Consider the following 16,290-nt stretch of genomic DNA (forward strand, 5'->3'; position numbering starts at 1 on the left):
GTTTATTAATTTCTTTGGTACACAATACTGGGCTGAAGAACTGCACTGCAAAATATGCAAATTTCAAAGGATATCTGTGTTTTGGTTTGCACATTGTTTTGGAACATGCAAGTTAGGTAGCTTCTCCTTTATATGTGAACAGAATCTTGGAGAAGCCAGTTCCAGAGTTTGACGATGTGCTGATTGAAGCAGTCCTTGCTTTTGTCTTAGCAGCACCCTTAACGAAGTACAGTACCTTGGATTCTTTAGGGAAATCCACGCTTGTTGAAATAGTTTCACAGTGCTTTCAGTGTATAGCACTGATGTTGCTTTAAGCTAGATGGTGAGAACTTTGAGGCTGCCTAACAATATTAATCAACCTTTCACTCATTTTTGAAAGGAATCAGTCTTTTTTTGAACTTTGTTCCTTCATTTCCTCCCTCTCGCTGGCTCCTAGCTTTGACTCTTGCTTCTTTACCCATTTAAGAGGGGAAATGAGTTTTCAGTTATGCAGCTGGGCTTTTATAGAGGGAAATTATTCTATTATTCTTTGTGACAAGCAGCTCTTGTTTACGTGGCCCTTGGGAGAGCCTTATAGTAGTAGGGTTCTGGTTTTTCTTTTTTCTTGGCACGGCTCCAGTGAGTTTAGCAGCTTCATGACGGGAAGATATTCAGCAAACAAAGCTTTTCTCATCATGAAGGCTGTGTACACACCACACATTTAAAAGCAAACCCCCCCCCCCAAAAAAAAGAATCCTGGGAACTGTAGTTTGTTAAGAGTGCTGGGAAGTGTAGCTCTATGAGGGTAAACAAATGGCATTCCCAGAAAGCACAGCCAGGGTGGTCAGATAAACACTTCACACATGAGGTCATGAGTTGCACATTTTCCTCATGTGATATAGCTCCTCCATGTAAGCAGATCATAGAATCATTGAATTCTAGAGTTGGAAGCGACCCTGAGGATCATAATTCAAAGTGTTAGTGCTGACTTTTAAAGCCCTAAATGGCCTCAGCCCAGTGTACCTGAAGGAGCGTCTCCACCCTCATTATTCAGCCCAGACCAACTCCGAGGGCCTTCTGGCGGTTCCCTCACAACGAGAAGTGAAGCTACAGGGCCTTCTTGGTATTGGTGCCTGTGCTGTGGAACGCCCTCCCACTAGATGTCAAAGAAATACCTTTGGGTTTCGAATCTGATCCGTGCAGGAGGCACGTTTGCAACCTGCAGCGTTCGCAACCCGCAGCGCCGTGTCTGTGCATGCGTGTGACGCAATTCAGCGCATTATTATTATTATTATTATTATTATTATTATTCTGTTGGGTGCCACCCAGAGTGACTGGGGAAACCCAGCCCGATGGGTTGGGTATTAATAATAATAATAATAATAATAATAATAATAATAATAATAATAATTTATTATCTAATTCAACCCCTGCAATACAGGAATATGCAGCTGTCACATAAAGGGATCGAATCTGAAACCTTGACGTTATCAGCACCATGCTCTAATCAACTGAGCTATCCAGGAGCTCCACACATGTATTTTGGCAGACAATGTGTGCCAAGTGTACAGATGGTGGACGCATGGCTACCACCACATGTATTGCCAGTGGAGGCATGGTGGCAACAGAGGGGGCTAGCCCACACAGCCCTCCCCAATCATTATTTGAATGTATGAGGGGCTTCCTCTAAACTCCCCCTGTCGTAATGAGCAAAACTTACCAATTCTGCCTCTTCTATGCTTTCCTAACATTCAGGCAGTGGTGACTGAACCTCAAGGACTTCAGTTTATGGTACAGTATTTCATTTAGAACAGCTGTTGGAAAGGTCTTGTCCTTTCTGCCTCCCAGAATCTACCACTGCGCAACATCATTTGCAACCCAGCTACTAATCCACATGGAAGTAATTTATGAGTCAAAAGTTGAACTCAGTGCTTTATGCAGGTACATAAACCTAACTTGGCATGGCTTGGGAGTAGGTGGCAAAGTCATGCCACAATGTTCAGACATCTAAACAGGCGTTGCTCCTGCTTGCTCCTTAAAATGGTAGGCTGGAGTCACACCCATCTTGCATCTCTGTAGCAACTCTTGTTGTTTTGTTGTTGTGTTGTTTCAGGACTGATGGTTTTCTTGGACTTAATCTGAACTGAGGCTGATTTCAGGCATGATTTGCAGCTAAGCTTTGCTAATACATTGACAAAGATCTTTAAGAGTTCTAAAAACGCTGCTAGTCAGTGTCCTATTGAATATTATTCTTAAAAATACAACTAATCTTTCTGTAAAAACTGACATTAAACAGCTAAGAAAAAGGAACTTCACAAAGTTTGACCTTCATCTTGGAAAAATTGATAAACAGCAGAAACACACTGGAGACATAAACAAGACATTTTCTGCTTAGACTGGAGATACATTACAACACAAACTCAGGTGTTTCCTTTTTCCTGGCTATCAGGATTTCTATCCTACAGCTGCTTTGTATTTGACGTTCCTGCTTTTAATTACAAGTAATTAGGAAGGACAACATTGTTGCAGGCTTCCTCTTGAACAGTTCAGCAAATGAGTTAGATTGCATTTTCTAAGCTAATGTTTCAGAGCCAAAAGTGACTACTGCGGGATGGTTGCCAGTCTAGCTTAAAGTTGACAGAAACTTTATAGTACAGAGGCACCACAGGAGATCAAACTACCAAATATGCAACTTTCATTGGTATCATCTTACAATGTAGCAAATATTGCAAATATCAGATGCAAACAAATAGGTGATAAAAGGAGTTGAAGTTTCCTTGTTCTAACTGACCCTCTCCTTTTTTCAACTTTATAGTAGGCAGAAATTCAACAGTGGCATGAAGTATTCGCACAGCATGGAGAAAGGTAACAGCCCTACAAGGGACACTGTAATAGCTAAGTCATTGCTGGTGTTAAAAAGGTTTATTCTGACTGTTTTGTGTCAAATGGATAGCTTTTTACATCAACATTGCATCAGTTGTGCATACAAACTTGACCCGCTTCTTAACTGAATGCAGGATTGTTTTTAGTAAAGCTGGTTTTCCAGCTGCTCAAATTTCCCATCAGACACTCCACACTAATAATAATAATAATGAGCTGAGCCAACATAAAGTGTGTTCTGCTTCTTGCTTACACCCTGTATCTGTGGCAATTTCTCCAGAGTAGTCAGTGCTTATTTACTATACAGTGAAGATTCATTTATGATTCTGCCTTAGTTCATTAACTAACAGGCACAAAAAAGGTGGACTTTGAGACTATTTACAAAGATGTGAAAAGTGCTACCTGCCCAAAGATGTAGGTGAAGAAGAGGAGGTTCTGGCCCAAAAGATGATGGTGTTTTAACATAGTTTAGGCACTTTGTTTTTAAGCATTCTGCCCTATATTTATGTACATGTGGTCCCTGATAATGGGTCATAACCCTGCCCATTTTTCCAATTGCTTTCTAACTGTACATTTTTCTAACTCTGAATTTTGCATCCAACTGCACACTGGATGTTATTTTCTCTTTCATTTATTCTGCTTTGACCTAAGTGTAATCATTGTGGTTTCCTTCTTTGAAAATACAAAGGTCTTTCCCTGCTGGTAAGGAGCAGTAATGACTGCTCCCCGCATCAAATGGAGTGCGCATTTTGCGTGGTCACGAGTAGCCTCCTGGGATCACAGTGCAGCTCCTGGCAGTTGGGTCTGGCACTACCTTCCCAGGTTGGATACCTGTGGTCTCCACCCACTCAAGCAGCCGCCCAATCCTGGCTGGGGAGGTGTTGCCGGCGGGATTGGCCAGGTAGAAGGAGGGATTAGTCAGTACACACAACAGGAATTGAGTCATACCTGGGAAGCGGCTGTTGGATTCAGAGCTTCCCCACCCACCACTCCCTCATTTGGTGTTTACTCTGCAGGTTAACCATTTTATTTCCACAGCCACACAGGAACGCAGGCGCTGCTATGTCAAGGTCGCTGTTGAAGGGCCGGAAAGGACTTTCCCTGCATTGGCAGGTTTCGCCTTTCCCGTAGCAATTAGTCACAACTTTGGCGGTTGCAGGCCTTGGGCAGAATCTTTTAGTCATTTACAAAATGGGGGGGAGGCGTGGGGCAGTGACCCCCACCCCCATTGCGGCGGCAATAACAGGGTTCCCGTTAAAGGGGTCTCAGGGGGAGGCATTGGCCCATACGCCCAGAGGTCGTCATTGCCCCCCCCTCCAGTGGCGGCAAACAGGGGGGTGGGCTATCTGCTTGAACATATGTTCTCCAGAGTTAGCCCACTCCCCACACATGCTGGATAACCCTGATATTACCCAGAACCCCCGCTGGGGGGCTGGGAAGGATAAACACCCAATGCCTGAGCCAAGGTCTCCCTACATCTGAATATTAATAAAGTTGTGGTCAATTTAATCCCATAGAACGTTGTCACGTATCGTTATTTCCCTCAGGGGCTGCCCGGGGTTCGGTGGACTCCGCCTGGCCACGCAATGACCATTTTATCTCACACAGCTTTCATTAACCTTCAAAACTTCCAGAGCAACTTTCTTTGCTAATGCATGTATTATTTGAAGTGCACTGACATGCAGGGACCAGAAAGCAACTTTAGCTTTGCTTCTCTGGTGCGTTTTGTATCGGACTTTTTTTTTTAATCTAGCTGCACTTTTCAGTCTATTAGAGGACTGTACCAAGTGTCATGGCTGTTTAGAGTGGGTGGGGAGAAGGAGAGAGTTAATAACCGGATTGAAATTTCACTTCAGGGTGAGATTTAAGACACACATGAGGATACCCTCATTAGCTTACAGGCATTTAACCTGCCAGTGCTCTTTACTACTAACACAAAGTTTTTATCCGTCACCTTTCTAAAATGTCACCTACCCAGAAAGCAAAAGTCCTTGGGACCCTTTTGACCCTGGAAATATTTCAGGTTTTGAAGCCATAATGCTGTAGCACTGCATTGGCGATCTCAGTATTAAGGAGAATATATCTGTATAGGTAAGCTGTGAACTTTTAAAAAAAGGTTTCTGGGGAAACACTGACCTTTTCAAGTACATGATTTGCTTTGATTGAAATTGCTTCTATCTATCTACTTATTTGCAAGCACTTTTCTTTTCCATGCTTTTTGGGCTGGGCCTGCCACCTTCCTGCACCTCTACCCTAGAACAAGTTTTCTACTCAAGCTACATAACAGGCAGAAACCCAACAAATGCTACTTTCCTCCAGCATATGCATGCAGCTGACAGGGGGGATTCTCACCAGTTGAATTACTGCCTGCTATACAGCTGCTAAAGGGAGAGAAGGCCCAGTAAAAAAAATAAAATGGATCATTTGCAATGATTTAGGCCAGGGGGTCCCCAAACTAAGGCCCGGGGGCCGGATGTGGCCCAGTCGCCTTCTAAATGCAGCCCATGGACGGTCCGGGAATCAGCGTGTTTTTACATGAGTAGAATGTGTCCTTTTATTTAAAATGCACCTCTGGGTTATTTGTGGGGCCTGCCTGGTGTTTTTACATGAGTAGAATGCGTGCTTTTATTTAAAATGCATCTCTGGGTTATTTGTGGGGCATAGGAATTCGTTCATATTTTTTTTTCTCAGAATATAGTCCGGCCCCCCACAAGGTCTGAGGGACTGTGGACCGGCCCCCTGCTGAAAAAGTTTGCTGACCCCTGATTTAGGCCGTGTGTGTCTATAATGTGGCCTGATTTTTAGAGACATTGTCCTCTCTTTGAAGGAGCCCTCAGTGTGAAAAACTCTGATCCAATTCCAGTTTAAATATAAAGAACCATTACCAGAGAAAGGAAGGACCTGGAAGAGGCCCACAGGCCACTAGGGTTGCCAGGTCAAGAGCATCCCAGACCCTGAGATTTCAGGGCCCAAACCTGAGACCTAGGGACGGGTCCTGGCCATGTTATGGCAGGATGCCCCTGGTGATGTCACGAGGACAGGCCCTGGAGAGGGAGGTTAATGGGGAGTGAGGAGCGGAGGAGGACAGACCACACAGAGTGTCAGTGCTATAATTTGCGGGCTGAAGTGTGCAAGTTGCATGCATAGTCCATCAGGCCCAGAGGAAAAGTGTGAGCAAATAGATGAGTTAACAGCAGCAGTGCTGTTTCCTGTTTTTCCTCCTTGAACATTGGGCCTGAAGAGTAAGAGGAGGCAGGAGGAGAAGGAAGTGCTGGCAGTGAAGAGAAGCATCATCACAGACCCTCCAAGTGTCCCTATTTTCCAGGGACGTCCCTGATTTAGAGAAGCTGTCTTGGTTCCTGATTTGATCTCGGAATGTCCCACTTTTCCTTAGGATGTCCCTATTTTCATTGGAGAAATGTTGTAGGATATGTCATCAGTTGATGAGAGATAGTAGTGAACTCCTAGGCAACCCAACTGTTTAAAGGCGTAAATGACTGAGGCCCCAAATATTTGAGAGACCCTCTCAGATCAGCAGAAGGACCTTCTAGGTAGTCCCACCACCCTTATAGAAATACTTTATTGTCACTGCACCACATGTTTACAGTGAGATTAAATTAGATTATAAATTTGGCAGGTGGCAGCCCAGGAGACGACATTCTGTAGCAACTAACTCCCTGTCTGAGCATGCCAAGGACATAAAAAAAATCTGGAGCTGGCCCACCAAAAGCTTTCTTTTTCCTACAAAATATTATCATCATGTTTTCCCATACAGCAGTACTCACAAGGATCCCCCCCATCACTCTTACATAATGGTTGAGCAGTTCTCGGGAACCTGGAAACTCATCTCTAGTGAAAATTTTGATGAATATATGAAAGAACTGGGTAAGCAAACACTTTGTCACAAACTAAGGGCTTATCCCCTGGGGAAAATGGTTCTTTAGTATTCAATCCAAGGAAACGGCAATTCAGATTTTCTCTGGATTGATGTTTGCTCCAATTTAGCACTAAAGAAAAGGTTTTCCCTGGGAAAGGAGTGGGGCAACAAGAAAACTGTTCAGAATGAGTCTGAGGCACTTTGACTTAAAAGAAATACAGTTGTAACAGAAAGTGGAGAAGATAGTTGTTATCATGGACTGAATATCTTAAATAATCTCCTCCCACCGTTTTTATGTAACTGGCAGATGGAGAATCAGAAGTCCTTTTTATTTTTCTCTAATGTTTATTTCCCTTTTTCCCTTCCCTTTTTCTAATCTCTCTCTCTCCTTCCATCTTCTTGTTTCTTCCCCCCTTTTTTGTTTCTGTTCTTTGCTTTCTTCTTCTTCTTCTTTTGGGTCATATTTTTGGGGCCTTTGTTAAGTTCCAGGGATTGTGTACTCATGGAGTTTGTAGATGGTTGAGAGTGGCCCTGGGTGGGAGACAGAGTAAGGTCAGTTTCCCAAGGTGAAATTCTGTTTTCCTTTTCATCTGCAGGAGTAGGTTTTGCCCAAAGGAAACTGGCCAGCCTAGCCAAACCCACCATGATCATCACCACAGACAAAGATGTAGCCACCATCAGAACAGAGACTGTCTTTAAAGTTACTGAGATTTCCTTCAAGCTAGACCAAGAGTTTGAGGAAATAACAGTGGATAACAGGCATGCCAAGGTGAATATTATTGTTTCCCCTAGGAATGGTTCCCATGGTGGGAAGTGCAGTACTGTATCTTGACAGGACCGTCTGCTAATAATCAGAACTTCAGTTAGATAAATATATTCCTGTTGGTGGGGGAGAAGAAAGATAGCAGGTAGAACCAAAGATTCATCTCCTTATACCGGTAACTCTTACTTTTATAATTATTTTTAAGAGCATTATAACAAGAGAGAATGGCACTCTGATTCAAGTGCAGAAGTGGAATGGCAAAGAGACTACCATCAAAAGAAAAATAGCAGATGGAACTATGGTGTTGGTAAGCCTTTTCCATTTCATTCATACACCCATGTGGCCAGGGACAGGAGCATAGTCCAGTGGCGGAACATAGGGCTGCCATAGGTCCGGATTCTGTCGGACATTACAGGGATTTCAAAGGCGGAATTGATGTTTGGCGGGAATATAGCAACCCTACAGAACATGAAAACAGTTCCAGGTTCAAACCCAAGAATCGCCAGCTAGGGCTGCTAAGGTCCTCTGTCTGAAAGTCCCTGCCAGTCAGTGTGAGACAGTACTGAACCAGATGGACCAAGGCAGGCAGTTCTGTTGTTGTTGTTGTTTGCTTAAAGTTGCAGCGATCAAGGCTGTAGTGTCAAGAGCCAAGGAGAATGCTATTCTTCCCAATCAAGTTGATTTCACCAGTACTAGGACATAGTATACCTTCCCCGCCCATCAGATGGAGCATGGAAGGAGAGAGTGGGGGGGGGGGGGAACAAGAAGAAATTGGGAAGAATAGCAATTGGGAAATCCAGCCAGATGGGCGGGGTACAAATTATTATTATTATTATTATTATTATTATTATTATTATTATTATTATTATTATTATTCTCCTTGGCTCTTGACACTACAGCCTCAATAGCTGCACTGTATTATGATGACCGCTCTTCTGAAATTAACAAATTGGTATTCTACCCTGATGTCCTTTCTGTGAAGCAGTCACAGAAGGAGTGAGTGGACAGCCCCCAAAGTATATGAGAAAGGGTAGGAGTCGTGTGTCCATGATTTCAGCAGCATGTGCAGGTCTGCTGCTTGGTCATAATGATATAAGCTATGGTTTAATGTAACATGCAAACTGGGTCAGTGTTACTGGCAACAGCATCACAAGTACAACCCCACACATAGAAGCAACTGAGAAGACACCAGCATTGCTATAAAGATGATAGAAGGCTATGGGTTGTAACCTATTATTTTTTTTCATTTGTTAGGAATATACCATGAATGACATCATTTGTACCAGAGTCTATGGAAGAGTGTGAAGACATTATCTTTCCATTTCAGCTTGTTTTACCTACGGCATATTAGTTTAGTGTTACAAAAATGAACACAGCACTTATGTGGAAATGAAATAAATAATTTCCAGGAATTGGCTTAAAGGGAGCTGCTTCAGTGACAGCCTTTCATATCACTCACACTCAGCCACCCGCAAACACAAACACACGCCCTTTGAACAAGCTTACTTTACAAAACCGATCACAATTCCATTTCACAAACTAAGTTTGTTACAGCTTCATGCACGTAAGAACATTCTTAATTACAAAGGTTTATCTTTTGCCCTTCAGCATTTTCCTTTCAGACACTCCAGTCTCCAGGAATATTTGCACCAGAATGCAAATCAGTGTAGGGGGCAGTGGCTGTAGCTTACCAGATTTGGATGGAATGTGTTATTGTGCAAGAAGTCCCTTTGAAGTTGGGCTGTATAATAAGCTACTTACCCAAATCTGGCTGTGATCTGCAGCTGTTGATTAAAGGGTTATGGTAATATACTTATGGTATCCAATAAAGGCTAACTTGGAGTTAAGTCCAGTGGAGTTTGCAGTTTACATTTTGGGATGAAAGACACGTTAGGGAGAATTAAAATAAGAGGCAATCCATATATCCCAAACAGCAGACAATCAAGTACTTCCCCAACTCTGAACATACATAAATCCCACAAAGCTTGATGCATGTAAAAAGCTAGCACATTAGGAAGGCACCTAGGCCAATTTACCTTCCTGCCGCAGTGTTGTATATTTATCTACTTGCACTGGTGTGCTTTTGAATTGCTAGGTTGGCAGGAGCTGGGACAGTGCAATGGGAGCTCACCCTGTTGCGTGGATTCGAACCAACAGGCTTGGTGGTCTAGACCACAGCGCCACCTGCTCTCGCTGCTGTTATGGTATCTGGCTGCATGCATAATGCACAGAATTAATGCAAAAAAACATAAGAGCCCTGCAGACGTAAGCCAAAGTTCCATCTAACTAAAAAAGTTGGAGTTCTTGATAGAAGCGATGCAGAAAATAGTAGAAAACAAGAACTCAGGCCACAATGATGATTCAATTGATTCAAGTTTTTCAAGTCTCTTATGAATAGATTTATTTCTTAAAGTTTATATACCAGGTGAAATTAATGTGCCAGGACAAGGCCCTGTTTCGGTATTCTTCTTCAGCTAAGAGTCTTAAAGTCTTAAGGTCAATGTGTACTGGTTGCTTAGTTCAATCATGCTTGCAGTGGCGAACCAGATGTCCACGGGACACCTGCAAGCAGGACCTGAGTGCAAAGTATTCTCCCCCCAATTGTGACTCCCACCAATGGGTATTCAGAGGCACACTACCTCCTCCATCCACTGCCTTGATTAGATACTGAAGTAAGACCTGTGGGATAAATCCAATCTCATATAACCAACATGCTTACTTCAATTTAATGCATTCAGGGGTTAAACCCATAGAGTAAGCAGTCTTGCCGGGCTTAGCTAGTCCACACAACCCTCTCACCTTGAGAGGGTTACCAAACTCTCCTCGAGAAAACTAATAAATGAAATAGAAATTAAAACAGGATTATTAACTACCGTTAGACCCACAGGCTACATTATTTGGATATTATTACCTGTTCTGCACCAGCAGGTCGTAGGGTGAGTTACCACAATTTAAAATCCAGCAATTAAAAACAATTAAATTTTAATTTACAGGAATAGGGGATTAGAAAAGCATTTCCTCCCGTCTGTTACATAAGCTATCTTGGGGATATGGACAATTGCAGGCTTGCAGCTTCTCATGACCTTGTATCTCTATTTCCCACTGCAGCTGGATCATTTTTTAAAAAGAATCTCTTATTTAAGTAAAGTGTCATTCTGCCACAGTCTGAGTGGGTGGAAAACTGATAATCCATATGCTTGCTGGTGGGTAGACCAGCCTTCCCCAACCTCGCCCCCATCAGATGTAGCTCATCATTCTTCACCATTGGCTGTGCTAGCTGGGGCTGATAGAGGTTGAAGTTCAAAACATCTGGCAGGCACCTGGTTGTCCTCAACCCCCGGCATACCTGGTGCCAAGTCCCCACTGGTATATACTGTACAGTCCCAAAAAGTACAGTCCTGAATTGCTTCTGGAATATCCAAGCCAAGGCCCATCCACATGGGAAGTCCACCAGACACAGAACCTCACCTCTGCTTCCCATTTATCCCTTGATCCTGATTGCAGCTTCTAGGCTAGATGAGGCATGTGACCCTCACCTGTTCCAAGCCCACTCCAGCTGAGAAATCACAACCTTCTCCCAGAGCTAGTGAGCTCCATCTGATCAGCTCATGAGCTGGGCTGTGGGCCTTGCTGGCCTCGGCCTCCTAGAGCACACCTTCCACTGCTCCCTGTGCCTCAGAGCCTGCCATGTTCATGGAGATGAGGGTGGAGCTCAGGCTCTGGCAATGGGCCCTGCTTCTTTGGTCCCTTGGACCATCCCCCAACCCCTCGCTGTCCGCTGTCACCCCATGAGTACTTTCTATGCCCCCAACCTCTCCTTCTCGACCTCCAGCTTGCCCCATGCCCCAGTGTGTACCAGTCATGGCTACACCCCCTCACCTGGATCCTTCCCCACCCCTCCCCATGGTCCTGCCAGTTCGTGACACTGGTTGAGGAAAGTTGGAGTCAACTTTCTGGTGCCTGCCAAAGAACACAGGAAGTTGTCTCATAGTATTAGTCCAACCAACTCTACACTGTCCTTGTCAGGATAACATGTAGAGCAAGAGAACCATGGAACAAGAAGAGAATGGGCCTTTCTTGTGGTGGCTCCCCGATTGTGGAATGCTCTCCCCAGAGAGGCTCACCTGGCACCATCACTACATGTCTTTAGGCACCAGACAAAAACATTCCTCTTTATTTAATAGCCACAGGCCTGGGTAATCTATGGCGTGTGAAAGTGTGGGGGAGAGGACTGTTATCATATTCTGATAACAATTTTATTATTAGGCTGCAGGTCAGTCAGCTTTTTATTATGTTTTATGTTTTTATCACTGATGCTCCGTAATCTGTTTTTAATGTTGTACATCACCTTGGGATCTTCTGATAAAGGGTGGCCTATAAATTGAATAAATAATAATAATAATGAGCTACTTGGAAGAAAGGTGGGATATAAATGTAATTAATTAACCAAATACATAGTGAGTGGCAGTAGCTTTCCTGAGTTTCAAACAGGTCTCTGAACCTAGGAAGCAAATCCTAACTATGGGAAGCCAGTGCATATTAAGATGGCATAAAGTTAAGCCAGATCTAAACCTTGTTCAAGATCAAGGTTCCTGCTCACTAAGCTGGCCCAAGCCTCTGAGGGAAAACAAGCCTTTAAAATGGAGTTGGGGGTGTACACCAGTATGGACGAGCTGAGCCAGAGACCCAACTTGCTCATCCCAGTTCATCCTGGTATAGGATTGCCCTCTGCTGCTAGATGTCATGGGTTGCACCTGGGGGCTTTTGCCTGCAAAGCACTTGCCTTTCCAAGTCTTGTGTTTAAAAGTACTTTTGAACTGTAAGAGTCAAGCCTCTTGTTAAATTGACAAGAGAATGTCACCAAGTAACATTGGGGCTGCCTTTGAGCCTGGTTTGGAGGCTCTTGCTGGCACAGAATGCAGCAGCCAGGCTCATGGAGCCATCTAACCGGCAACATGTGGCACCATTGCTAAAACATCTGCATTGGCTGCCAAGCTATTAATGGGCTAGGTTCAAGGTCCGTGCATTAATTTACAAAGGCTGAGCAACTTAGGTCTAGGGCATCTCGGGGCAGCCTGGACCATTATAGCTCAAGTTTGATCGATGAGATCAACTGCAGGAGTGTTGCTGGTCATTCCCTAAGTTGGCAATACTCATCTGACAACCAGGATCTGAGCCTTTAGCACCATCAGCCTGGTATTGTGGAATATTCTACCTACAGAGATTTAGCAGGCACCTTGTGTTTCAGCTTTTGCACACCTGCTGACTTCCCCCCCCCCCCATTCTGACAGGCTTATGCAGGCAATTAAGATCTGCTCTTTCCACATTAAGGTAGGTAGCCGTGTTGGTCTGACGAAGTTGAAATAAATAAAAATAAATAAAAAATTGTCCAGTAGCACCTTAGAGACTAACCAAGTTTGTTCTGGGTATAAGCTTTCATGTGCATGATACCTGAAGTATCTGAAAAAGTGCATGCACACAAAAGCTTATACCCAGAACAAACTTAGTTGGTCTCTATAAGGTGCTACTGGACAATTTTTTATTATATATTTTTTTTCGACTGCTCTTTCCACAGTAATTATCTGATTTCTATTTTTAAAACTTTAACTGTATGGTTTTATATACAGTGGTACCTCTGGTTAAGTACTTAATTCGTTCCAGAGGTCTGTTCTTAACCTGAAACTGTTCTTAACCTGAAGCACCGCTTTAGCTAATGGGGCCTCCCTCTGCTGCTGCGCCGCCAGAGCACGATTTCTGTTCTTATCCTGAAGCAAAGTTCTTAACCTGAAGAATTATTTCTGAGTTAGCAGAGTTTGTAACCTGAAGCATAGGTAACCTGACGAGTATGTAACCCGAGGTACCACTGTATACTTTTTGTAAATCACTTACATTTTTTATGTATATACCGGTAAGTATATAAATATTGTTATAAATAAATAAATACACGTAAGATTCTTGGTTGTAACAAAACTGGAACCCAGTATTAATGGAATATTCGACAAAGTAGTTAAAGCTCTATTGAATATATGAAAAGAAAGGCACACACAATTAAATCCATCCATAACTCATATATATTTGGTGGAACATTTTCTGATTATTATTTTTGCAGAAGCATACATTTGCTATTTTGTGAGGTTGTCTTTCTTGTTTGCTTTGCGCTGTGATATATTCTATAAACAAAATAAATTAGAGGGTTACAAAAAAAACCCAAACACTGTTTGGATCTAATCCTATATGTAGATATAGGTTAATTACTCTTGCCAAATGGAAATCGTTAATTTCAATGTGGCATTGAGGCATATGATGTGAGCGTGTCCGGTGATATATATTTTTGGTTATTGTCTGCATTTATTTTGTATTGCAGAAATGCTTTTCGATTGCAGATATTCATCTACTTTTAAATTATATTCCTGTGAGGACAAATGGTAGGACAAAGATGGATTTTGCAAGCCCTTATGGCTGCCAAGAGGCTTATACTTCAAGCCTGAAATGACACAGAACACCCACCATCTATTATGCAAAGATCCAGGGACTTTACTGCCCTTGCTATTTCTTATAAATGCTAATTTCCTTTGGATACCTATCAGGGTATTTGGATAACCTATATTGACTTGCATGTTTAAAATGAGATGGATGTATTGTTTGTCATTGTGTTATTGTGAGCTGATGTTTCTTGTTCAAAAAGAAATGGTTAATTGCACAGATGAGAGCATCAGATTTCATGCAGAGTTGCCTATAAAGCCTTTGCAACTCTAATCTCTTCCCTAAGTCCTTTACCCCAAACAATTTTTCAAGGATGGGGGAGGGAGGTGGTACCAGCTAGTGCCGAGCACAGCAGGAAAAATACCATGCTTATCAGTTAGTATTTTTCAGCCTGTTATTTCTCTTAGCCATAAACATCACCCAGTTTCATTCTGCTGAGAACAATCTGAGTAAAGTTTATATAACATTTTAACTAAAGCTTCCCTTCATTTTGCGGACAATTTACACGTTGCTTTTTAATGTAAGTGAAGATTAAGTTATATGACATTGTGAAACCTGTGGAGGAATGTCTGGTTTGAAATGCAAGACTGTACACTTTTATATGTGAATGTCTACAAGACAGCACACTTGGAAAAGTATGTGAAATACAGAGCAAAGATAGCTGAACTGCCCCCTGAGAAAAATTCCAAAGGCCATCATCATAGGGCAAATCCTGATATCAGACCTTTACTCTGTGTGAGACTTGGAAAATACTAAGTTTAGCCAGGCAACAGCAGGATCCTAAACCACCCAAATACTGGATCTTATTCTCTGGAACCAATCCCTCTAAGTAAAGCTCTCTGGATTTTATTACTTGAGGGATATCAACAGCAACAAACTGATGTGCAGCCAAAGAGACAGTGTGTTTGCCCATTTGTTTTAGAAATATGAACATACCATATTGGTGTATTAGCATATGACAGTAAGAGGAAGCAATGTACAGCATTTTAACTTGGGGAAATGAGTCCCTCTACTGGCTGGCTAACAACTGTACAGGACACTTCATTTTCAGCCATGCCTGATTTAATAATGACGCAACTCATGCAAAGGAATACGTATTAGTTCTTTTTCAAAACCATGAACTCAAGCGTAGCCAGCCCTTCCCTTGCACAGAAGCACGGACACACCCTTACTATTTTACACACCTTTTCCTCTTATTGTTTCCAAATGCCTCTTCTCAAGTACAGTACATCTCTTCCTTGGTTTTTTTTTTTGTTAAAGGCAACAATGCGTATGGGACAATGCCAAGGCTACTCCCATCAATTATGTTGCAACAGGACGTTCGATCACAGGTGCTGGATATACAATTTTAGGCTAGCTTTTAAGAAAACAACCACCACTGAAATATATGTTTTAATCACTGCTCAGTGAAGACGGCACCGGAGCATGTAAATTTCTGAAAATAAAGGGCAATAATAGTCACGGTCATATTAGAAGCCAAAAAATAAAGCTGGACTTTATTTTAAATATATTACTACAATACTTTTCAAAGCAATTCTCAGTTTTACAAAGTAAAGCTTCTTAATATTAGCATTCCATGCTACCCCCCCCCCCCCCCGGATTTTATACAAAAACTCAGAATTTATCTGGCCTGCTATGCTAAAGAATCATTCTGGCACCTTGAAAAAAGTAAAATTCTGAAGACGGTTGAAATACAGGAAATGTCTCTAGAGCTTACACTTGAGTTGTCCCCTTGCACTGGTGCTACAGTCCATGCACTGCTAAAATCTAAACACTGGTGATAAATCCTATACACTAGGTGAAGGGGTTGCCAACCTTTTGGGGGCCTATGGGCAAAAGTGCAAAATGGAGAAACTGTGTGAGGGTACCACAACCCTGCATGAATATACACACTCACTAAGACCCTCCCTCCTTGCCAGCAATTATACTTGACGGAATTGTTTTTGCTCCCCACCTCCAAAGTCTAATGGTGGTGGCAATTTTCCTGGAGAGAGAAGCAAAAGTTAGGCTTTCATTATCCTGTTAGGTTTAGGCTTATTTCAAGCCTAATTTCAGCAGGGGGAGGAATTGAGACAGGACCCTGTGGGTGCTAGGAAGCTCTTCTCTGGCCATATGCGCACCCATGGGTGCCAGATTAGCAACCTAATGTTTCAGGACAATGGCGGAGGTTCACGTGACTAGGCCATAAGCCCTGTTGGTTATGACTGAACTAGAAGATCTAGCATAATGAAAGCTCTAATTACAGAAGAACAGAGGGCCATTAACCATGTGCCTACAACATATTACATTGGTGGCACTTCTCCATGGT

The 16,290-nt window shown here is 42.7% G+C and overlaps 1 protein-coding gene across 1 annotated transcript; it reads left to right on the forward strand.

Annotated features, from left to right (window-relative positions):
* Window positions 1-458: 458 nt before the first annotated feature.
* On the forward strand, window positions 459-8,911 carry LOC117050431 (myelin P2 protein-like). The gene is made up of 6 exons (XM_033156096.1): window positions 459-618; window positions 3,210-3,273; window positions 6,497-6,744; window positions 7,333-7,505; window positions 7,705-7,806; window positions 8,754-8,911. Exons 1-6 carry the CDS (start codon window positions 474-476, stop codon window positions 8,802-8,804), a joined length of 783 nt encoding a protein of 260 aa, XP_033011987.1. The 5' UTR covers window positions 459-473; the 3' UTR covers window positions 8,805-8,911.
* Window positions 8,912-16,290: the final 7,379 nt, after the last annotated feature.

This window comes from Lacerta agilis, chromosome 7 (genome assembly GCF_009819535.1).
Source record: "Lacerta agilis isolate rLacAgi1 chromosome 7, rLacAgi1.pri, whole genome shotgun sequence".
In the NCBI taxonomy this organism is placed as follows: Eukaryota; Metazoa; Chordata; class Lepidosauria; order Squamata; family Lacertidae; genus Lacerta; species Lacerta agilis.